The sequence below is a fragment of the Salvelinus namaycush genome, chromosome 21, assembly GCF_016432855.1.
Source record: "Salvelinus namaycush isolate Seneca chromosome 21, SaNama_1.0, whole genome shotgun sequence".
Taxonomy (NCBI): domain Eukaryota; kingdom Metazoa; phylum Chordata; class Actinopteri; order Salmoniformes; family Salmonidae; genus Salvelinus; species Salvelinus namaycush.
Genome location: NC_052327.1, coordinates 36,663,426 through 36,688,382, shown reverse-complemented (window position 1 = coordinate 36,688,382; position 24,957 = coordinate 36,663,426). Strand labels below are relative to the sequence as shown.

The following is a 24,957-nucleotide window of genomic DNA, read 5'->3' as shown; positions in this document are numbered from 1 at the left end:
CTAGCAGTGTAGTGTGTCAATCTCCTCTAGCAGTGTAGTGTGTCAATCTCCTCTAGCAGTGTAGTGTGTCACTCTTCTAGCAGTGTAGTGTGTCACTCTTCTAGCAGTGTAGTGTGTCACTCTTCTAGCAGTGTAGTGTGTCAATCTCCTCTAGCAGTGTAGTGTGTCAATCTCCTCTAGCAGTGTAGTGTGTCAATCTCCTCTAGCAGTGTAGTGTGTCAATCTCCTCTAGCAGTGTAGTGTGTCACTCTTCTAGCAGTGTAGTGTGTCAATCTCCTCTAGCAGTGTAGTGTGTCAATCTCCTCTAGCAGTGTAGTGTGTCAATCTCCTCTAGCAGTGTAGTGTGTCAATCTCCTCTAGCAGTGTAGTGTGTCAATCTCCTCTAGCAGTGTAGTGTGTCACTCTTCTAGCAGTGTAGTGTGTCACTCTTCTAGCAGTGTAGTGTGTCACTCTTCTAGCAGTGTAGTGTGTCAATCTCCTCTAGCAGTGTAGTGTGTCACTCTTCTAGCAGTGTAGTGTGTCACTCTTCTAGCAGTGTAGTGTGTCACTCTTCTAGCAGTGTAGTGTGTCACTCTTCTAGCAGTGTAGTGTGTCAATCTCCTAGCAGTGTAGTGTGTCAATCTTCTAGCAGTGTAGTGTGTCACTCTTCTAGCAGTGTAGTGTGTCACTCTTCTAGCAGTGTAGTGTGTCACTCTTCTAGCAGTGTAGTGTGTCACTCTTCTAGCAGTGTAGTGTGGCACTATTCTAGCAGTGTAGTGTGGCACTCTTCTAGCAGTGTAGTGTGGCACTCTTCTAGCAGTGTAGTGTGGCACTCTTCTAGCAGTGTAGTGTGGCACTCTTCTAGCAGTGTAGTGTGTCAATCTCCTCTAGCAGTGTAGTGTGTCAATCTCCTCTAGCAGTGTAGTGTGTCACTCTTCTAGCAGTGTAGTGTGTCAATCTCCTCTAGCAGTGTAGTGTGTCAATCTCCTCTAGCAGTGTAGTGTGTCAATCTCTTCTAGCAGTGTAGTGTGTCACTCTTCTAGCAGTGTAGTGTGTCACTCTTCTAGCAGTGTAGTGTCAAACTATTCTAGCAATGTAGTGTGTCATTCTTCTAGCAGTGTAGTGTGTCACTCTTCTAGTAGTATAGTGTGTCACTCTTCTAGCAGTGTAGTGTGTCAATCTCCTCTAGCAGTGTAGTGTGTCAATCTTCTAGCAGTGTAGTGTGTCACTCTCCTCTAGCAGTGTAGTGTGTCAATCTCCTCTAGCAGTGTAGTGTGTCATTAATCTAGCAGTGTAGTGTGTCACTCTTCTAGCAGTATAGTGTGTCAATCTCCTCTAGCAGTGTAGTGTGTCAATCTCTTCTAGCAGTGTAGTGTGTCATTCATCTAGCAGTGTAGTGTGTCACTCTTCTAGCAGTGTAGTGTGTCACTCTTCTAGCAGTGTAGTGTGTCACTCTTCTAGCAGTGTAGTGTGTCACTCTTCTAGCAGTGTAGTGTGTCACTCTTCTAGCAGTGTAGTGTGTCAATTTTCTAGCAGTGTAGTGTGTCAATCTCCTCTAGCAGTGTAGTGTGTCAATATCCTCTAGCAGTGTAGTGTGTCACTCTTCTAGCAGTGTAGTGTGTCAATCTCCTCTAGCAGTGTAGTGTGTCAATCTCCTCTAGCAGTGTAGTGTGTCAATCTCCTCTAGCAGTGTAGTGTGTCAATCTCCTCTAGCAGTGTAGTGTGTCAATCTCCTCTAGCAGTGTAGTGTGTCACTCTTCTAGCAGTGTAGTGTGTCAATCTCCTCTAGCAGTGTAGTGTGTCAATCTCCTCTAGCAGTGTAGTGTGTCACTCTTCTAGCAGTGTAGTGTGTCAATCTCCTCTAGCAGTGTAGTGTGTCAATCTCCTCTAGCAGTGTAGTGTGTCACTCTTCTAGCAGTGTAGTGTGTCACTCTTCTAGCAGTGTAGTGTGTCACTCTTCTAGCAGTGTAGTGTGTCAATCTCCTCTAGCAGTGTAGTGTGTCAATCTCCTCTAGCAGTGTAGTGTGTCAATCTCCTCTAGCAGTGTAGGGTGTCACTCTTCTAGCAGTGTAGTGTGTCACTCTTCTAGCAGTGTAGTGTGTCACTCTTCTAGCAGTGTAGTGTGTCAATCTCCTCTAGCAGTGTAGGGTGTCTTTTCCATTCTTCTGTTGACATGTTTCACATTTAGCCTGTAGATGCTTCACTTACCAATAAGAAGTGCATCAAGTCAGATCTGAAGTGCATCAAGTCAGAATTGGATTACCACCACTTTTGGACATTTGATGACGCCTGTTGTCCAAACAGCTACATCCCACGCATGGGTCTATTCTATGTCTTTGAGCCTCGGCATTGTAGCTTTAGTTAGGTATTTACAGAATCAAATCAAATGTTGTTTGTCACACACATTGTTAGCAGATGTTAATGCGAGTGTAGCGAAATGCTTGTGCTTCTAGTTCCGACAGCGCAGTAATATCTAACAAGTAATCAAACAATTCCTCAACAACTACCTAATACACACAAATCTAAAGGGGTGGAATAAGAATATGTACATATAAATATATGGATGAGCGATGGCCGAGCGGCATAGGCAAGGTGCAATAGATGGTTTAAAATACAGTATATACATATGATATGAGTAATGTAAGATATGTAAACATTATTAAAGTGGTATTGTATAAAGTGTCTAGTGATCCATTTATTAAAGTGGCCAGTGATCTCATTGTAGGCAGCAGCATCTGAGTTAGTGATTGTTGTTTAGCAGTCTGATGGCCTTGAGATAGAAGCTGTTTTTCAGTCTCTCGGTCCCTGCTTTGATGCACCTGTACTGACCTCGCCTTCTGGATGATAGCGGGGTGAACAGGCAGTGGCTCAGGTGGTTGAAGTCCTTGATGATCTTTTTGGCCTTCCTGTGACATCGGGTGCTGTAGGTGTCCTGGAGGGCAGGTAGTTTGCCCCTGGTGATGCGTTGTGCAGACCTCACTACCTTCTGGAGAGCCTTGCGGTTGAGGGCAGGCTGTGATACAGCCCGACAGAATGCTCTCGATTGTGCAGCTGTAAAAGTTTCTCAGGGTTTTTGGTGACGAGCCAAATTTCTCCAGCCTCCTGAGGTTGAAGAGGTGCTATTGCGCCTTCACCACACTGTCTGTGTGGATGGACCATTTCCGTTTGTCTGTGATGTGTACGCCAAGGAACTTAACTTTCCACCTTCTCCACTGCTGTCTCTTCGATGTGGATAGGGGGGTGCTCCCTCTGCTGTTTCCTGAAGTCCACGATCAGCTCCTTTGTTTTGGCAGTTTGATAAAGGCGTACATAACTTTGACGGCAACCAGCTGTCACTTTCTGTTACCGTGGTTACCCGGCCTGCCCTATGAGCAGTAGAAACGGATGGGTCAGGGTCGGGTTTCTGTGGTATCTGCCCACTACTGCTATTTTTGATTTAGTGAGAAGCTTAGTTGGTAACTAGAACCTGAGGGAAGTAAAAAAAAAGAAAAAAAAAAGAAGGGTTTTATTTTATATTAAGGTGTTTGTTTATTTATTCACAAATGGCCTAGATGTTTTTTCAAGGGACTGCTGAGATAGAGCTTTGTTGGACGGTGTTTACTGTTGTAATAAACAATCCAGATCAAGTTTACCTGTCACTGACCAGTGTCTTTTCAATAACCTTTTACAGCAAAGCACGTTGCTGCTTAATTGAGGCACACTTTGATAATGTTTGCACTCACACTGGTACAATTTCTAATGATCCAAAGCCAGTTTGCCAGAACAGGTAGATTTACCTGTTGTGCTCTTATTCAGTGGAAATGACTTCTCCAGTTAGCTTTGGTCCCTCAGGCTTCAGTAAGCCCTGGTCCCTCAGGCTTCAGCTGATGGTGTGATTCTATCAAAGCCACCCTCAGAGCTATAGCAGTTCCCCTTATCCTCAGGAGCCTCAGTCAGTAAGTCAGTCTGACTAAGTGTGGCCTCCATGATATGTGGATGAAGTATGGAACGAGAACCACTGTTTGAAGAGTCAAACAACCTGGGCCCTCTTCATGTTGACTGCTAGGTTGGTGATAGTGAGGGAGGTTTCAAGGACACCGATGTATTAATGTTCCGCTTTGTGTTTTGAAATGCAAATGCATTCAACTCATTGATGTTCAAGCATCTCTCTTCAAGGCATGTTGATTTTGTTGAGAAGAAGTCAAGACAAGCTCAGAGCAGAGAGCCCTTATTGTAGCTGGTTCAGAGGGATCTTCTTTACAAAATCATCACATTCCTCGTCATGTTCCTTCACTACTGTACCACTGTATGATTTAGACCAATCACATCAGACATTTAATTACATTGGGCTCTCTGGCAGTTGTCAGGTTCTTATTAGGCTCTATTGGAAGAAAGGCAACAGAAAAATATTACAGAGCAGGTGCTGGATTTGTTTATTCATTCAATATATGAAGAGTGAAACCACAACCACTGCATTCTATTCTCCTACGTGGTTTATTGACAATGTTTCAACCACTCAGGTCTTTTATTAGATCCGGAAAGACAACATCCCATCTCCAAGCTGGTTGAGACATGGCATTAATGGAGTAGACTATTTCAATTCACACTCTCTCTCTCTTTCTAGCTACGTCTTCTAGTCTCGAGTAGGGTCGTTGAGAGGGGTTGTCATGGTTACCTTTTCATGCGGAGGTGAAAGAGCAGCCCACCCCCACATTAAAATGGGAGCTTTTGATTGGTTGAGCCGCTGGTTACAAGACCCCCTCCTGATTCTACAGTGTCACTAGAGAGGGCAGACTAGTCATGCATTATGATTGGCCTGGCCAGCTGTCACTCAAAAACAGCTGCCTATCATGTACACAGAAGCTGGACTGAGGGCATTGAGGGCCCCCCCCCCCCCCCCCCAAGCACATTGTGTGTGTGAGTGTTTGCTCTTAGACTGGGTTTTATTGCCTTGACTCACTATGTGCTCTTTGTGTGTGGTTTGATTTTCCTGTGGTGGGTTTCTCTGGCTATCATCACAGCGGATGTCACAGAGAAATGGAAGGTGAGTTATAGTCTATACTAGAGTCTGTGTTGTAGCCTACGTAATGTGCATCAGCTTCTCTTTACACAGCTTGAGTGGGGTGAGCTCTATTCTGTTGGGTTATCTGTTGGGCTAGGCTCTAGGCTAGGTTAATGACCTTTTGATAGTGTAGTGTACAGTTGTTACATAGAGTGAAACTACTGTTCGTTTCTATTCATGAACTCAACAGTTTGCTCGTGTGTGGGTGAGCCGAGGGGCTGTTCATATAAACATTAACCTGTACTGTATGTTTCTTTACAGTTGTGTGTGTTTGTTTTGTCTCTGTGCCCTTGTGTGTCTGTGTTCCTACATTGAAGTTATCTGCTAGCTTGTGTATACATAAGGATCCATAGAGCTAGTTTAGAATATTAGTGTCCCTGGCAGATAGACCTGTCCTGTGTCCCCAATGGCACTATATTCCCTATATAATGCAGTGTTTTGGACCAAGGCCTGTAGGGAATAGAGACCTGTTTCTGTTCTTGGTCATTGTTGCTGGGAAACACCAGGCTACTCCATTGCCTTATCAATAAACCTGAATGTGAGTCAGTAGGTAAATGAAGAAGACGCAAAGGGCTCCCTATCTGGTATAAGGTTGAGCCATATTAAACATACAGTACGTGTGTGGGTGGGGATCTCAGTGACGGATCTCAATGCAGGGTTATATTCGTTAGGGAACACTCTAGCAAAACGTTTTGCAACAGACAACAAAAATGAGAGTTTGTTATTGGCCAGGTAGTCCCTCCCTGTTTCAATCGGTTTTCTTCCGTTTTGTGCCTAATGAATACAACCACCAGCTCTTGGATAGTCATTTTATCCAGACCATTTCATTTAAATGAAGCCATAACCCTTCATCACCCATGCGAGTGTCTCACCCTCCCCTGGCTGCCATAACAGGTGAGATGATACCCAGCCCACTTCCTGTGTTCCCAAAAGGTCACATAGGTAGTTAAAACACAAAATGGGCCGTGCTGCGGCGGCCGCGGAGCATCCCTAAAAGCCATCCATACGAGCCGAGACAGATGTGGATACTAATCGCCTCAGCAACCGCAAACATTTGGGCATTACTAGCCAAACCACAGTGACACAGAGGGGGACATTCTAAGCGGAGAATATAGCGACTCCACACAGAGCTCTAGTAGTTTCTGACTGTGTGTGTGATTTATCATTCTGATCAGAACAGTTTCTATGATCATTATCAGCAGTCACCTGGGTGTCCTTTCCTTACTGAAGGGCACATACTGTATCTATTGGTCTGCAATGACATTTAGTTTTTTCCCTGCTAGAATCGCTGTCTTGATTATCAAGCCAGTTTACATTTTCTGTAGACATGGTATCACCGATGGTGGGTCAGCTGAGCCTTAATGAATTACCAATTTATGCTACCTCATATTTACACTGATGTTACAATGTTCTCAATCTCTTACAACAGTTAAACTAGTACGAGTGAAGCCCTTATAGTATTGATATTGCAGTATCATAATGCACCTCAACAGAGCATCCAGGTTCAGGCTTATTTATCACACCTATTAATTTCCTCTGTGCTATTATGATGTTTAAAGGTGCCAGACAGACTTGACTCTGCATCCGGTTCTGCAACATTGACATTCTAGCAACGTAGAGTAAACACCACATTTTACATAGGCCTATACGCCACACTACAGGCCTCTCCCATAGTGTGGTCCAGGTCTGTGGGGCTGTGGTTCCTCCATAATGCCCCCTTCTCAGTAGGAGAGGAGACCCACTCCAGAAGGGTGAATAGGCATAGGGGCCCAGCTGCTACTGTGGTAGAGGATGGGCGTGTGTGTCTGGTTGAGAGGAGGGCTGTCTGAGTGGGGTCTTTGTCCCAGCCGATCGCTCTATAACTGGCGTCTCCCTAAGAAGGAACACCCGGCTTCCTTCTGGAGCAGCATCCAATAGCATCCTGTTATCCCCACTATAACTGTACAAGTATTTATCCTACAAATAGCCTAATGAGCCGCCGGCCCTAGTGCTGTTTGCACCCCCCCACTCCGAAACTAGGTCTAATTGAAACCAACGGAAGGGAAATTGAACGTTTAGGTGGTGTTAACATAATTGAATGTTCACAGGTTTTTCTGCCCAGGAGAAGGGATTAAAACTGTTACAGCTACACCATACAACCAGGGATGCAGTTGAGCGGGGTTTGTCCTCCTTTACCACCACATCCTTGTATACTACATTACCCACAATCCCACATTGAGGCCGAACCTACCAACAGATAACAGCAGCCCTGTCCACCTCGTTATGAGATGATCTGGTTGTAGTGTTGTGGGAGTTCTGCATAGGGCTTTAGCTGAGAAGAGGATAGCTGCAGCTCAATATGTAGGCCCGGAGTGTAGGCCCGGAGTGTAGACAAGTGGGTGTCAAAGGGAAAGTAATGGGCATGTGGAATGAAGTGGGTCAAGTGCTCTGCTATAGGTTAGACAGTTTTGATTGAGCTGTGTTTTTTTTCTTATTTTATCTTCTGTTTCTTACCACGTGACTACCCTGAGCTTCCGTATTGCGAGAGTTTGGACTTCTGTTTTTAAGACAGAGGAGAAGTTAGTTGTATTTCACTGTTAGTTTTACCCAAATAATTGTACATTTTCAGTTATAAAGTACTGCTGACGGGTGTCCTCTTGTTTCATGCGTTGTATGCGTGTGCTTACTGTGACTGTCACTCTGATACTAGGCAGCTACTTCCCATGCCTTTGCCAGACAGTATTGCTTGTCAAGCGGGAACGAAGGGCACTGTGTCCCGGTGTTGCTGCCGTTCATGCCCTACCTTTTGACTAAAATGTATGTGCATGTATAATGGTGACATCTAGATGGTTACCAGTATTAGTTAGGGTAAGTGTATCCTATGTTAATCAAGTGTATGATAGCTACAGATGCGGTCAAATATATTGGCACCCTTGCACGGTTCACGCTTCCTTCTAAATATAAATTGAAAAAGCATTTGGTGTTCACCTGTGTAGTCCTATTTGTTTGATTTACAACTGCGCAGGACCCCATTTTTATTTTTTGTAAGTGCAATGGTGTCATAAATGGCGCCGGAGGGGGTGGCTGCTGTTTTACGGGCCCCTAACCAACTGTAATATTTTGTTTTTGTTTGTAACTTATTTTGTACATAATGTTGCTGCTACCGTCTCTTATGACCGAAAAGAGCTTCTGGAACAGCGATTACTCACCTCGAACTGGACAAAGATTTTTTTTCTTTAATGATTCCAAAGCGAAGGATATGCTGCTTCTCCGAGACCAGGTCCAAATCCCTGTCATTCGCGTGAAGAAAAGACTGAATACAGGGGGTGGAGATCGGGGTGCCTTGTGAGAATTCGTCGGCGAGTGGGTAGCCCGCCTCCCACATCCGTTCTATTGGCCAACGTGCAATCACTGGAGAATAAACTGGATGATCTCCGTTCAAGACTATTCTACCAACGAGACATTAAAAACTGTAATATCTTATGTTTCTTCGTGGCTGAACGACTACACGGATAATATCCAGTTGGCTGGTTTTCCCTGAATCGGCAGGACAGAACAGCTACTTCTGGTAAGACGAGGGTGTGTGTGTCTATTTGTCAATAACAGCTGGTGCGCGATGTCTAATATTAAAGAAGTCTCGAGGTATTGCTCGGCTGAGGTAGAGTACCTCATGATAAGCTGTAGACCACACTATCTAGACCATCTATATTTTCCGTAGCCGTCTATGTACCACCACAAACTGATGCTGGCACCTAAGACTGCACTCAACGAGCTGTATAAGGCCATAAGCAAACAAGAAAATGCTCATCCAGAAGTGGCACTCCTAGTGGCCAGTGACTTTAATGCAGGCAAGCTTAAATCCGTTTTACCGTTTTACCAGTAACCAGAAGAAAAAAAACTCTAGACCACCTTTACGCCACACACAGAACCGCATACAAAGCTTACCCTCCATTTGGCAAATCTGACCATAATTCTATCCTCACGATTCTTGCTTACAAGCAAAAACTAAAGCCGGAAGTACCAGTGACTCGCTCAATACGGAAGTGGTCTGATGACGCGGATGCTACGCTACAGGACTGTTTTGCTAGCACAGACTGGAATATGTTCCTGGATTCATCCAATAGCATTGAGGAGTATACCACCTCAGTTACCGGCTTCATCAATAAGTGCATCGACAACGTCATTCCAACAGTGACAGTACGTACATATCCCAACCAAAAGCCATGGATTACAGGCAACAGTCGCACCGAGCTAAAGGCTAGAGCTGCCGCTTTCAAGGAGCGGGACACCAATCCAGAAACTTATAAGGAGTCCCTTTATGTTCCGGACGACTGTGTGATCACGTTCTCCGTAGCCGATGTGAGCAAGACCTTTAAACAGGTCAACGTTCACAAGGCCGCGAAGCCAGACGGATTACCAGGATGTGCACTCAACCCTCTGCAACTGGATCCTGGACTTCCTGACGGGCTGCCCCCAGGTGGTAAGGTTAGGCAACAAAACATCTGCCATGCTGATCCTCAACACGGGGGCCCCTTAGGGGTGCGTGCTTAGTTCCCTCCTGTACTCCCTGTTCACCCACGACTGCATAGCTGACCACGACTCCAACACCATCAAGTTTGCTGACGACACAACAGTGGTAGGCCTGATCACCAACAATGACGAGGCAGCCTATAGAGAGGAGGTCAGAGACCTGGCAGAGACCAACAACCTCTCCCTCAACGTGATCAAGACAAAGGAGCTGATCGTGGATTTCAGGAAAAGGAGGGCCGATCACACCCCTATTTACATCGACGGGGCTGTAGTGGAGCAGGTTGAGAGCTTCAAGTTCCTTGGTGTCCACATCACCAACAAACTATCATGGTCCAAACACACTAAGACCATTGTGAAGAGGGCACAACACCTTTTCTGCCTCAGGAGACTGAAAAGATTTGACATGGGTCCCCAGATCCTCAAAGTTCTACAGCTGGATCAGCGAGAGCATCCTGACCGGTTGCATCCCCACCTGATATGGCAACTGCTCGGCATCTGACCATAAGGCGCTACAGAGGGTAGTGCGTACGGCCCAGTACATCACTGGGGCCAAGATTCCTGCCATCCAGGACCTATATACTAGGCGGTGTCAGAGGAAGGCCCAAAACTTTTCCAAGACTCCAGCTACCCAGTCATAGACTTTTCTCTTTGCTACCACACGGCAAGCGGTTCCGGAGCACCAAGTCTGGGTCCATAAAGCTTCTTAACAGCTTCTACCCCCAAGCCATAAGTCTGCTGAACAATTAATCAAATGGCCACCGGGAATATTTACATTGAACCCCACCCCTCCTAACCTGTGCCCCCGCATATTGACTCGATACCGGTACCATCTGTATATAGTCTCGTTATTTTATTTTAAAAATTACTTTAGTTTATTTAGCAAATATTTTCTTAACTCTATTTCTTGAATTGCATTGTTGTTTATGGGCTTGTAAGTAAGCATTTCACGGTAAGGTGTTGTATTCGGCACGTGACATATAACTATTTTATTTGACCGCATCTGTAGGAGTAAGCAACACACAGATGTTTCTTTAAGTGCCTAATGTTTATGCAGAAACAGGAAAGATGACAATAATGGTTGTATATAACTGAGCTTTCGGTCAGGCGACCTTCATCAGAGCTGACTAAAAGTCCACTGACAGAAAGCTCTGCTATATTAAAATAAATTTGCCTCTGACTGGAAGTGTGTAGACTTTTTCCTGTTTCTCCATTTTGCCTTTTGCCTCCTTCATAAATCAGCTTTGGGTGTGTGGTTGATTCAGACGATTATCTATACATTGTTTATGCATACTTAGTGTATAGATTAGTGGTTCCCAACCTTTTCCGGTACCACCAACTGAATTTTACTCTGCCCGGAGTTTCCCTGAAGTGCCCCCTCGTGTGCATTTAACCAGTAGGCCTAAGGTTTAATGAGTTCTCAAGTACCCCCTGTGGATAGGCCAAGTACCCCCAGGGGTCCTCGTACCTCTTGTTGGGAACCACTGGTTTAGATGATGTAATTCATTATAAATTACACCTGTACCATGTTTGACTATGATTGTTTTTAGTGTCTCAAAACTCATTTTGAGTGGTCCACAATGTGGATTGTAAATAATCTATAATTTGTATTATTGTATCATTGTGGAGTGACACTTAAATACATTTTTCGAACTTTAACCAACTCAAACCACTGTTCTGATATCCGCTGTTCCGTGTTGCAGGACTTTGATTGTTCTTGGAGAAACGTGTTGCATTAGATTTGTGTATAAAAGCCTTTTGAATTCCTGTAATATGGGCTAATGTGGTTGATGCCACTGGGGGTAATCAGTGTAGCTCTATTGTTTCTAATGCCATGGTGGTGTGTGTAATACTAACAATGCTGTGTTTTTCTGTGTCTCCTCTACAGTAAGCATGTTTCTGAACACCCTGACCCCCAAATTCTACGTGGCTCTGACGGGGACATCCTCCTTGATATCAGGACTCATACTGGTAAGTTGATGATATTATATTCATATTATGACATTTAGCACATTTATCCAAAGCGACTTAGCTCAAATGATTCTATTATATTGACAAGATAGTTGAGTGACCGCTCTAACAATGGAAATGCATGTCCTCAAAGATGGAAGGCAGGTGGGAGGAGGTGAGATCAGGTGGGACCATTCTAGCCAATGAGAGGGCAGATGTACGTGTCAACAACAGGCACAACTGCGATATAAAATCGTTGACTTTGCCAAAATGCCACGTGTCCACTTTTATATAAGTGCTTTCATAACAACCTAACAATTACAGAACTTCTATTCAATCAAATAAACCGCACGTGGCAATTACATTTTTGTTGGCCAAATTCAACACGTTCTCATTGACCTCCATACAAAAATTTGACAGATTTTGGGTGGAGTAAACCCTCTTGCTTTGCCTTTTCCTCTCCGCTTACAGTCCAGTGAGTGCATACATTTTAGTATATGATGATCTATGCCATTTAGCAGAATATTTGTATCCAAAGCAAGATATTTGCAGTACAGGGAGTGCATAGCCACTACACTTAAGTATTGTGTGATGCCAGTGGGAATTGATCCCACAACACTGGTGTTGCTATCACCAGGCTCTTACCCACTGAGCCACACAGGACCACCAAGTTGAGCCTCGTGTGTCTGTTGTACGGTGAGAGTGAACTGTGCTACAATGGTCTTTCTTCCAAAGAAAATGAAAACTAAAAAATAAGAGCGCTACGGTAGCTTTAACTAGTGAACCTCATTCCTCTCTGGGTTGGCCAGTTTGTTTAGTTGCCTGGTAACGACGATGAGTCTCATAGGGCTCTTAAGCCTTTATTGTGTCCTATGAATAATTACAGTGGAGATGAGATTATATGTGCCTGGACTGTGATGTGTACAGATGGATTCAGATGGATTCTTGCTATATTAATTACAGTCAGTTGAGACTAAGACGGTTAGGTAATAGGGCATTACTGTATCACCAAGACTAGAAGTAATGTAGACAAGTCAATACCAGTTGTGGATGACTTTCCAGATACAGTCAAGGATTTTGTGTGTGTGTGTGTGTGTGTGTGTGTGTGTGTGTGTGTGTGTGTGTGTGTGTGTGTGTGTGTGTGTGTGTGTGTGTGTGTGTGTGTGTGTGTGTGTGTGTGTGTGTGTGTGTGTGTGTGTGTGTCAGTCAGTGTTGAAATAGAGTTGCATATTGGGCCCTGTCTTGATTAGGCAATGCTAAAAGAGAACCATGTAAGAAAGTGTGCACATCTTTGTGCAGATGGTTTTAATTTCATATTTTAAGAGCGTTAGGGCTCTTCAGAAATGAGAAATCCTGTGCTAGCCTGTGTTACGTTGCACTTAGTGGCATAATACCAAAAATCAAAGACCCTCTAAGTCGAAGACAGCCCTATCAAACCTATCAGTGGTATGAGTGATGTAACCCAAAGGACATTCAACTAAATCGACATGGCCCTGAAGACCGATTTGGAATAGATCAGTCATACCAATTATACAGTCACATATTGTTTCTCTATGGCCCTGACCCTACTGAATCCTCCCTGAATCAACTGCCTCGTGTTGGTCTCCTGTCAGATATTTGAGTGGTGGTACTTCAGGAAGTACGGTACTTCCTTCATCGAGCAGGTGTCAGTGAGCCACCTGCGCCCTCTGCTGGGCGGCGTGGACAACAGCTCCCCAACCAACTCCAGCACCAGTAACGGAGACGCAGACTCCAACCGACAGAGTGTGTCTGGTAAGACTCCGAGATTTACTATATGGGTAGAGCATTCACTACATATATAGAGCGTTAACTAGATGGAGCATTTACAAACTAGGTAAAGCCTTCAGTGAGCGTTCACCAGAGTGTTTACTGTTAGTTACCCAGCTCCTCAGTGAGCGTTCACCAGAGTGTTTACTGTTAGTTACCCAGCTCCTCAGTGAGCGTTCACCAGAGTGTTTACTGTTAGTTACCCAGCTCCTCAGTGAGCGTTCACCAGAGTGTTTACTGTTAGTTACCCAGCTCCTCAGTGAGCGTTCACCAGAGTGTTTACTGTTAGTTACCCAGCTCCTCAGTGAGCGTTCACCAGAGTGTTTACTGTTAGTTACCCAGCTCCTCAGTGAGCGTTCACCAGAGTGTACCCAGCTCCTCAGTGAGCGTTCACCAGAGTGTTTACTGTTAGTTACCCAGCTCCTCAGTGAGCGTTCACCAGAGTGTTTACTGTTAGTTACCCAGCTCCTCAGTGAGCGTTCACCAGAGTGTTTACTGTTAGTTACCCAGCTCCTCAGTGAGCGTTCACCAGAGTGTACCCAGCTCCTCAGTGAGCGTTCACCAGAGTGTTTACTGTTAGTTACCCAGCTCCTCAGTGAGCGTTCACCAGAGTGTTTACTGTTAGTTACCCAGCTCCTCAGTGAGCGTTCACCAGAGTGTTTACTGTTAGTTACCCAGCTCCTCAGTGAGCGTTCACCAGAGTGTTTACTGTTAGTTACCCAGCTCCTCAGTGAGCGTTCACCAGAGTGTTTACTGTTAGTTACCCAGCTCCTCAGTGAGCGTTCACCAGAGTGTTTACTGTTAGTTACCCAGCTCCTCAGTGAAGTGGCCTGAGAACCTGTGGTTTACTAAAGCCAGATGGAGTATATTGTTGTCCCCCAAGATGAAATCGGGGAGGGGGCTGTGAATCTGTCTCCGTCCGTACGTTAGTCCCACACGATATCTCAGACAGCACTGGGACGATTTTGAGGGAACGTGGGTGAATGATGCGTCTTGCCATAGAGATCCGGCATTTACATAATGACACTGATTGGCCCAAGGCGGAAACTAAAGTAATTAACTTAAATTTGTTAGTCACATCTGATATCCCAAGGGGTGGCGCTGCATCATTTGTGGGGGACGACATATTTATTGTTGCCTTGTTGGTAGAAGAAAAGACACAGCCCAGCTCATTAATAGAGATATCTGATAGAGAATCTGCCTACACATTAGAGCATTTAGGCCTACTACAGACAAATAGAGCATTGAGTACCATTGAGTGCCTTATTGTTCGCTCCAACACCACTGAGAAATCCAGTGTGTGTTTTGGTTGAGTGAAATGGGATTATCTGAGCTGTGTTGAATCAACATGGCATGATTGGTGAAATTGCTGTATAATTATTTGCTGTTGTAATCCCTGTGTCTGGGGAAAGGAGGGTGATTTTAAGATGGACTGGCTAGTGATGAAGACCTGTGGATTTGGGATGCAGTCTGGTAGTACTGACCTGAAGCTTACAGAAGCTATGAAGTTGCCTTACTGTAGTGTAATTTAGTGTAGGAATGTCATGATGTACACTTGATCCCTAACTTGCTCAGGAGTACATTTAGGAGTCTACTTTGTCAGATACGCCTACAAACCATCCCGAACAATGTCTTTCTCCTCTTGTTCCCTCAGAATGTAAAGTATGGCGAAATCCACTGAATTTATTTCGAGGGGCGGAATATAACCGGTGAGTCACATGATCCCTTCCTCTCCTCCCTCAAGTACCCCTGTTTCTCTCCACATCTCTGTGTTCTTCACTCTTTTCCATACTCTGTCCTGTTCTTCCCTCCTTCCCTCTCTCTGTTTCTCTGCTCTGCTATGTCCACTCGCTCTCTCACCTCGAGAGAGTTGGTAGTAATGGCTGGGTCTGATATGGTGTCAACAGGGAGAGAGAATCCCTGCCTCACCAGGAGCCCATGTTATTAGATCAGTGCTGCCTCCCCTTTTCTCTATTGCTTTTCTCTCTCTCCACTTTCTCTTTCTCTCTTTCATTCTAGATCTTTCCACCTCTCTTTCATTCTAGATCTCTCCACCTCTCTCTCTTTCATTCTAAATCTCTCCACCTCTCTCTCTTTCATTCTAAATCTCTCCACCTCTCTCTCTTTCATTCTAAATCTCTCCACCTCTCTCACTCCCCCCAGACTTTTAGTAGAACCATGAACATTATTTTGACCGTGTGTGTGTGTGTGTCTACCAGGTATACGTGGGTGACAGGCCGAGAGCCACTCACGTATTACGATATGAATCTCTCGGCACAAGACCACCAGACCTTTTTCACATGCGACTCGGACCACCTCCGGCCAGCTGACGCCAGTAAGGAACATTCACACATCGCCCAGAGACGCACACATCGCCCAGAGACGCACACACACACATCGCCCAGAGACGCACACACACACATCGCCCAGAGACACACACACACACATCACCCAGAGACACACACATCACCCAGAGACACACACACACACACACATCACCCAGAGACACACACACACACATCACCCAGAGACACACACACACACACACACACATCACCCAGAGACACACACACACACACACATCACCCAGAGACACACACACACACACACATCACCCAGAGACACACACACACACACTGCACCCAGAGACACACACACTGCACCCAGAGACACACACACACACACACACTGCACCCAGAGACACACACACACACACTGCACCCAGAGACACACACACACACTGCACGCAGAGACACACACACACACACCCACACATGCGCACGCACACACACACACGGCACCCAGAGAGACACACACACACACAGCACCCAGAGAGACACACACACAAACACACACACCCAGCACCCAGAGAGACACACACCACACCCTGTCACTCATCCCATCTCCAGGGAGGTGTGATTCATGTTCACAGGTAGTATCGTATCTCTCTGACCTCAATAACACATACTAATGTGCGTGTGTGTTTTTAGTAATGCAGAAAGCGTGGAGAGAGAGGAACCCACAAGCACGAATCTCTGCTGCACACGAATCCCTGGAACTAGAGGAGTGAGTAGTTACTTCTTTCACCTACAGAGATGCAGTGGAACATGGTTGGCCTCAGTTCACTCATGCATTACTTGAAAATAACCTATTATTTTTCTGAGGAATCTTCAATGAGGTCTCTTCAACTCTTCCTCAATTGAGGTTGTATCAACCCCACCTGTATACTGTTGTGTATATACAGCCTGACTATAAAGTGTGAGATACACACATAACATTTTCACATCGTCTTTCAGGATACTTTTTTTTAGGGGTCAACGGCATCACAACTTATTCTCCTTTGTGCTTAGTGTGTGGTCTTCCCCTGTTTCTCCCTCCAGCTACACTACATGACCAAAAGTATGTGGACACCTGCTCGTCAAACATCTCATTCCAAAGTCATGGGCATTAACATGGAGTTGGTCCCCCTTTTGCTGCGATAACAGCCTCCACTCTTCTGGGAAGGCTTTCCACTAGATGCTGGAACATTGCTGCAGGGCCTTGCTTTCATTCAGCCACGAGCATGAGTGAGGTTGGGCACTGATGTTGAGCGATTAGGCCTGGCTCGCAGACGGCGTTCCAATTCATCCCAAAGGGGTTGAGGTCAGGACTCTGTGCAGGCCAGTCAAGTTGTTCCACACCGATCTCGACAAACCATGTCTGCATAGGCCTCGGTTTGTGCACGGGGGAATTGTCATGCTGAACCAGGAAATGGCCCTTCCCCAAACTGTTGCCACACAGTTGGAAGCAGAGACTCCACTAGAATGTAATTGTATGCTGTAGCGTTAAGATTTCCCGTCACTGGAACTAAGGGGCCTAGCCCGAACCATGAAAAACAGCTCCAGACCATTATTCCTCCACCAAACTTTACAGTTGGCACTATGCAGTTGGGCAGGCAACCTACTCCTGGCATCCTCCAAACCCAGATTCGTCCTTCGGACTGCCAGAGGGTGAAGCGTGATTCATCACTCCAGAGAACACGTTTCCACTGCTCCAGAGTCCAATGGCGGCAAACTTTACACCACTCCAGCCATCACTTTGGGGCGGCAGGTAGCCTAGTGATTAGAGCGTTGGGCCAGTAACTGAAAGGTTGCTAGATCGAATCCCCGAGCTGACAATGTAAAAATCTGTCGTTCTGCCCCTGAACAAGGCAGTTAACCCACTGTTCCTAGGCCGTCATTGTAAATAAGAATTTGTTCTTAACGGACATGCCTAGTTAAATAAAGGTTACATTTTTAAAAATGTTAAAAAAACAACATGGCATTCAACAAGCTTACCACTTTACAACTGAGCCGTTGTTGCTCCTAGACATTTCCACTTCACAATAACAGCACTTAGTTTACCGGAGCAGCTGACTTGACGAACTGACTTGTTGGAAAGGTGGCATCCTGTCCAACAACATATGGAGATTGCATGGCTGTGTGCTCGATTTTATACATCCGAATCCACTCATTTGAAGGGGTGTCCACATACTTTTGTATATATACTGTATGTTGTCTTCCTCTCCTGTGTCGTCTTCCCCAAAAATTATTTTCACTCTTTTCCAACTGGTCTTATCTCTGTCTTGTCCTGTCAGCTGTGCAACAGCGTCCATCCTGCTGGCAGAGGAGGAGGCCACCACCATCGTGGAGGCAGAGAAGCTCTTCAAACAGGCCCTGAAGGCAGGAGAGGGCTGCTTCAGACGCAGCCAACAGCTTCAACACCATGGGGCACAGTACGAGGCACAGCACAGTGAGTACAAACAAACACAGTCACACACACACACACAGCCAAACATACAGTCAAACTTACACACAGTTGAACCTACACACACAGTCGAAAGATTACGCATGCACCTGGTTGGAAACAGACGCACACTCTCAAACACTTACATATACGCAAATAAATCTATTAGTGTGTGTGCACGGATGTGTCTGTGTGTCCATGTGTGTCCATGTGTGTTATACCAGCTGAAATAACTTTGCTGCGGTGTTTCTCTCAGGAAGGGACACCAATGTTCTGGTTTACATTAAGAGGAGACTTGCTATGTGCTCTAGAAAGCTGGGCCGAACCAGAGAAGCTGTCAAAATGTTGAGAGACGTAAGTACAGTATACACCAAGCCGCCAGGAGGTTACGGACCAATCCCCAATTCTACTGTAGTTCCCACTGAAGATGAATTGTCTGTTAGATCAGCATTGATGTCGGGGGGAACTAGGGGGGGACTAGGTGAAAATGGGACTTGAGTAAAAGTTAGGCTTTGCCCCATTTTTACATGCCAATGTTTTCATTCACTATACATTTGTATGATAAATGTAACAAAAACATGTAACGAAACAACAGTGGCAGCAGGAAGCCTAGCAGTTAAGAGCATTGGGCCAGTAACCGAAAGGTCGCTGGTTTGAATCCCCGAGGCGACTTTGTAAAAAATCTGTCTGTGCCCTTGAGCAAGGCAACTTAATTTCTCCCGTATGTCGCTCTGGTTAAGAGTGTCTGCTAAATGACTCCAATGGAAATGTAGAGTACGTTCTGCAGCCTCAGAACATAGAGGTCTGGGGAAGTGGTTGGAGGTAGCCTGGTCCCAGATCTGCTGCTGTCGCCTCATCTCTTATTGACATGACAATTTTGCAAGACAGAGCAAATAGGTCTGGCACCAGGCTAGGTTTGAGGCTGTGTGGGACTGGGCGGGGTTACTAAAGTCTGACTGTTGTTTCACTGCCTGTCTGGTATTACATGTAACAACAGTTGTATGTTTTCCAGTTAATGAAGGAGTTCCCTCTCCTCAGTATGTTCAATATCCATGAGAACCTGCTGGAGTCGCTGCTAGAGCTGCAGAACTACGCAGACGTACAGGCCGTACTAGCCAAGTACGACGGTAAGACACACACACCTCTTAGAGTGAAAGAGTTAAACGTTGCTCATTGGTCCATGACCAGACATTCAAGAGACACCTATGCACTACTAACAATGTCACTGTGATTTTATTTCTGGAGATGAGACATAACCAGCCATAGGGGGAGTTTGAATGACAGACATTACATAAGAAAAGTCATAAAATACAAATCATTAGATAATAGAAGTCTACATCCAACCATTACCATATAACTTAAAGTGAGACTGTATTCTAGTGAAATCCTGTAAACCTTCCAATACCTTCAGTAAAGACCCTATTCCTTCCCTGTCTAGTGTAAATGTCTTCTAGTTAAGTGGAGGAAAAAGAACACTTATGTGCTTTGTCTCCCCACAGATATTAGTTTACCCAAATCAGCAACAATATGCTACACAGCAGCCTTGCTCAAAGCCAGGGCGGTATCGGACAAGTGAGTATCCTTTTACTACTGTTACAATGGCACCAAGTGCTTCACATACCTGAAGTAGTATTTAAAAGTTAGCCTGGGGCTATTTGTGTGACAGAGAGAATGATATTGAGTGATTCCGTTTTGAAATGGGTTAGGGCATTTTAAAACACCTCCTAGATATCCTAGTTCTGCGTATAAGACTGAGAGGATTCCATTTATCTTAGCATAGTAGCCCCTATGACTGCAGGTACACACATGCACACACACACACACACACACACACACTACACTTTCACATACACTCAATGACCCACATTCTTACTCACACACACACTTGTGTCCTGTGTTCCCCATGCAGGTTCTCTCCAGAGGCAGCGTCGAGGCGAGGGTTGAGTACAGCAGAGATGAATGCTGTAGAAGCCATACACAGAGCTGTGGAGTTCAACCCACACGTCCCCAAAGTAAGACACAACAATGGAGCTACATACGTAACACTGCTAGTAGCATTACTACAGTGGTTGCTCCACTAAAAGCTTTGTGATTATGCTGCGGGACTTAGAGGTAATTTGTGGTTTAGTACGGTACCCTGCGTCACCACTTCATTGCTCCAGACCAGCATAAGGGGGAGTTAGAGCACTGATTAGGCTTTTGGGTCCTACTGTGTCTCTGGCAATGAATGGGCGACATAAACCTAAATAGAAAATGATAATTGTGCACGACTTCAATATTACTTACTAAAACTGTTGTTACACTAAGGTTTTTATTCTTTATTTTGTTAGGATTATTTAGCTCTTACTGTAGTAGTGTAGGCCACTCCCGACCGGTCATGTTGTACAGCGCCTGAGTGGTGCAACGGTCTAAGACACTGCTACAGATGCTAGTTCAGTACCCGCGCCGGCCTCGACTGGGAGACCCATGAGGTTTCTATCCCTCTAAAAACAGAAATAAATCATTCTAAAAAACACATTGGCTTTATTTACAAATTAGTAACAATGTCTCACACCATGTTCAAGAATGGACTTTTTCTTGCTCATTTTACCTTATTTGAAAACGAAATCATCTCCAAAATATTGTTATTTTTTAAACAAAGCGATTATTATTGTTATTATTATTATTATTCATTTAGAATGATATAAAAGCCTGTTGGATATTCCCACAGATATATTATTAACCCTGTTATTAGCAGGACAATATACATTGGTCATATTGTTCATGGCTCCTGAGTGGCACACAATGGGATTGCCTTGCAGTTCTCCAGCTGTATCCACTGAAAGTGCTCAAGGTTCAAGGCACGAGGGCAGGGGGCACGGGATGGGCCGCAGAGCCGCGCACAGAAGACGGACCTAGCCCATGGGGAAGGGAAGAGGAGGGAGGGGGGTGGACCCCCACCCCGCCACACTGGGTAGCACAGAGCAACACTTTAAGGGGCATTGCACTAATAATGGCACTGACTAGAGAAACATTCCCACTGTTCTTAGTGCCAGTCTGCACATTCAAACTAAAACAATGTAACTAATAATGGCATCTTTATGCTTTTGTTAATAAAATAATGATAAAAATACTCTTTCAAAATGCCGATGTTTGTTTATTTAGTTATGGATCCATAACGAATTACTATGGGAAAAATATCACTGAATTACAGAAATATTGGAACAAAGTTGTCTAATGAATGTAAACAACTTGTTGCTTACTTGAAAATATTCCTTCAAACACACATGGTCACGTTTTACAGCACTATTATGGCTATTAGCAGGTAGCTGGACAATAGACTTGCCTAGAAGGAGAATTCTATCATCAAATGTATTTCTTATTTAGGTTGGCTGTATCACAACTGGTTGTGATTGGTTGCAATTTCAGTTGTTTAAAGGCACAGTCAACTTAGTGTATGTAAACTTCTGACCCACTGGAATTTTGATACAGTGAATTATAAGTGAAATAATCTGTCTGTAAACAATTGTTGGAAAAATTACTTGTCATGCCCAAAGTAGATGTCCTAACTGACTTATAGTTTGTTAACAAGAAATTTGTGGAGTGGTAGAAAAACTAGTTTTAATGACTCCAAGTGTATGTAAACTTCTGACTTCAAATGTACTACTACTGTTGCACCACTACGACGACTCCTACTGTAGAACCCGTTACTACTACTACTACTACTACTACTACTACTACTGTAGCACCCGTTACTACTACTACTGTAGAACCCGTTACTACTACTACTACTACTGTAGCACCCGTTACTACTACTACTGTAGAACCCGTTACTACTACTACTACTACTGTAGCATCCGTTACTACTACTACTGTAGCACCCGTTACTACTACTACTGTAGAACCCGTTACTACTACTACTGTAGCACCCATTACTACTACTACTGTAGAACCCGTTACTACTACTACTACTACTGTAGCACCCGTTACTACTACTACTACTGTAGCACCCGTTACTACTACTACTACTGTAGCACCCGTTACTACTACTACTACTGTAGAACCCGTTACTACTACTACTACTACTGTAGCGCCAGTTACTACTACTACTACTACTACTACTACTACTACTGTAGCACCCGTTGCTACTACTACTACTGTAGAACCCGTTACTGCTACTACTACTACTACTGTAGCACCCGTTACTACTACTACTACTGTAGAACCCGTTACTGCTACTACTACTACTACTACTACTACTGTAGAACCTGTTACTACTACTACTACTACTACTACTGTAGAACCCGTTACTGCTACTACTACTACTACTGTAGAACCTGTTACTACTACTACTACTACTACTGTAGAACCTGTTACTACTACTACTACTACAGAACCCATAACTACTAATATTAATATTAGTTGTAGTTAATTGTAGTTTGTGGTGCTACAGACGTAGTAGTAGTAGTTCTGTAGTAGTAACGGGTTCTACAGTAGTAGTAGTACTGTAGCACTCCTACTATTACTACAACTACTACAAATACTACTACTGTAGCACTACTGTAGTGCTACTACTACTGTAGCACTACTAATACTACTGTAGCACCACTAATTACTACTACTACTACTGTAGCACTACTACTGTAGCACTACTACTGTAGCACAACTTACTACTACTACTACTGTAGCACTACTACGACAACGACGACTACTGCTGTAGAACCATTAGTACTACTACAACTACTGTAGAACCCGTTACTACTACTACTACTACTGTAGAACCCGTTACTACTACTACTACTACTACTACTACTACTACTGTAGAACCCGTTACTGCTACTACTATAGAACCCATAACTACTAATATTAATATTAGTTAGTGGTTTTACAGTAGAAGTAGTAGTAGTAGGTGCAACAGTAATAGTAGTACTTTGTAGTTTGTGGTGCTACAGTAGTAGTAGTAGTAGTAGTGCTATGGAAGTAGTAGTTATGGGTTCTGTAGTAGTAACTGGTTCTACAGTAGTAGTAGTACTGTAGCACTCCTACTATTACTACAACTACTACAAATACTACTACTGTAGCACTACTGTAGCACTACTAATTACTACTACTACTAACTGTAGCACTACTACTACTACTGTAGCACAACTTACTATTACTACCACTTACTAAACTCAGACGTAAGATAAACCACCCACCTGACAGGTGTGGCAGCATATCAAGAAGCTGATTAAACAGCACCTTGTGCTGGGCACAATAAAAGGCCATTCTAAAATGTGCAGTTTTGTCGCACGACACAATGCCACAGATGTCTCAAGTTTTGAGGGAGTGTGCAATTGGCATGATGACTGCAGGAATGTCCACCACAGCTGTTGCCAGACAATTGAATGTTAATGTCTCTGCCATAAGCCGATACGGCTTTTTAGAGAATTTGGCAGAGCGTCCAACCATCCTCACAACCGCAGACTGTAAACTGTAAACTCAGAAAAAAAAGAAACGTCCTCTCACTGTCAACTGTGTTTATTTTCATCAAACTTAACGTGTAAATATTTGTATGAACATAACAAGATTCAACAACTGAGACATAAACTGAACCAGTTCCACAGACATGTGACAATGTGTCCCTGAACAAAGGGGGGGTCTAAATGTAAAGTAACAGTCAGTATCTGGTGTGGCCACCAGCTGCATTAAGTACTGTAGTGCATCTCCTCCTCATGGACTGCACCAGATTTGCCAGTTCTTGCTGTGAGATGTTACCCCACTCTTCCACCAAGGCACCTGCAAGTTCCAAGAAATTTCTGGGGGGAATGGCCCTAGCCCTCACCCTCCAATCCAACAGGTCCCAGACATGCTCAATGGGATTGAGATCTGGGCTCTTCGCTGGCTATGGCAGAACACTGACATTCCCGTCTTGCAGGAAATCACACACAGAACGAGCAGTATGGCTGGTGGCATTGTCATGCTGGAGGGTCATGTCAGGATGAGCCTGCAGGAAGGGTACCACATGAGGGAGGAGATTGTCTTCCCTGTAACGCACAGCGATGAGATTGCTTGCAATGACAACAAGCTCAGTCCGATGATGCTGTGACACAACACCCCAGACCATGACGGACCCTCCACCTCCAAATCGATCCCGCTCCAGAGTACAGGCCTCGGTGTAGCGCTCATTCCTTCGACGATAAACGGGAATCCGACTATCACCCCTGGTGAGACAAAACCGCAACTCGTCAGTGAAGAGCACTTTTTGCCAGTCCTGTCTGGTCCAGCGACGGTGGGTTTGTGCCCATAGGCAACATTGTTGCCGGTGATGTCTGGTGAGGACCTGCCTTACAATAGGCCTACAAGCCCTCAGTCCAGCCTCTCTCAGCCTATTGCAGACAGTCTGAACACTGATGGAGGGATTGTGCGTTCCTGGTGTAACTCGGGCAGTTGTTCTTGCCATCCTGTACCTGTCCCGCAGGTGTGATGGTCGGATGTACCGATCCTGTGCATGTGTTGTTATACGTGGTCTGCCACTGCGAGGACGATCAGCTGTCCATCCTGTCTCCCTGTAGCGCTGTCTTAGACATCTCACAGTACGGACATTGCAATTTATTGCCCTGGCCACATCTGCAGTCTTCATTCCTCCTTGCAGCATGCCTAAGACATGTTCACGCAGATTTTGGGCATCTTTCTTTTGGTGTTTTTCAGAGTCAGTAGAAAAGCCTCTTTAGCGCCCTAAGTTTTCATAACTGACCTTAATTGCCTACTGTCTGTAAGCTGTTAGTGCTTTTTTATGGGTCATTGAACACGCATGGGAAACCGTGTTTAAACCCTTTCCAAGGAAGATCTGTGAAGTTATTTATATTTTTTATTTATCTTTGAAAGACAGGGTCCTGAAAAAGAGATTTCTTTTTTTGCTGAGTTTACTCGTACTACTACTACTACTGTAGCACCACTAACAACAACTA

General features: G+C 44.7%; 1 protein-coding gene across 3 annotated transcripts in view; it reads left to right on the top strand.

The window, feature by feature from the left end:
• The window catches only part of LOC120066343 (suppressor of tumorigenicity 7 protein homolog), a 103,857-nt gene that overhangs the window by 68,154 nt on the left and 10,746 nt on the right, over window positions 1-24,957 (top strand). For 2 of the 3 annotated variants that reach the window (XM_039017656.1, XM_039017654.1), the window contains exons 2-11: window positions 11,415-11,497; window positions 13,090-13,249; window positions 14,919-14,973; window positions 15,484-15,599; window positions 16,255-16,330; window positions 17,880-18,034; window positions 18,285-18,382; window positions 19,041-19,155; window positions 19,528-19,600; window positions 19,938-20,040. In XM_039017656.1, the coding sequence (XP_038873584.1) occupies window positions 11,420-11,497; window positions 13,090-13,249; window positions 14,919-14,973; window positions 15,484-15,599; window positions 16,255-16,330; window positions 17,880-18,034; window positions 18,285-18,382; window positions 19,041-19,155; window positions 19,528-19,600; window positions 19,938-20,040 (1,029 nt within the window). In that variant the 5' untranslated portion in view covers window positions 11,415-11,419. Of the gene's footprint in view, window positions 1-4,868; window positions 5,003-11,414; window positions 11,498-13,089; window positions 13,250-14,918; window positions 14,974-15,483; window positions 15,600-16,254; window positions 16,331-17,879; window positions 18,035-18,284; window positions 18,383-19,040; window positions 19,156-19,527; window positions 19,601-19,937; window positions 20,041-24,957 lie in introns of those variants that run through there. The other variant, XM_039017655.1, reaches the window with a different exon arrangement.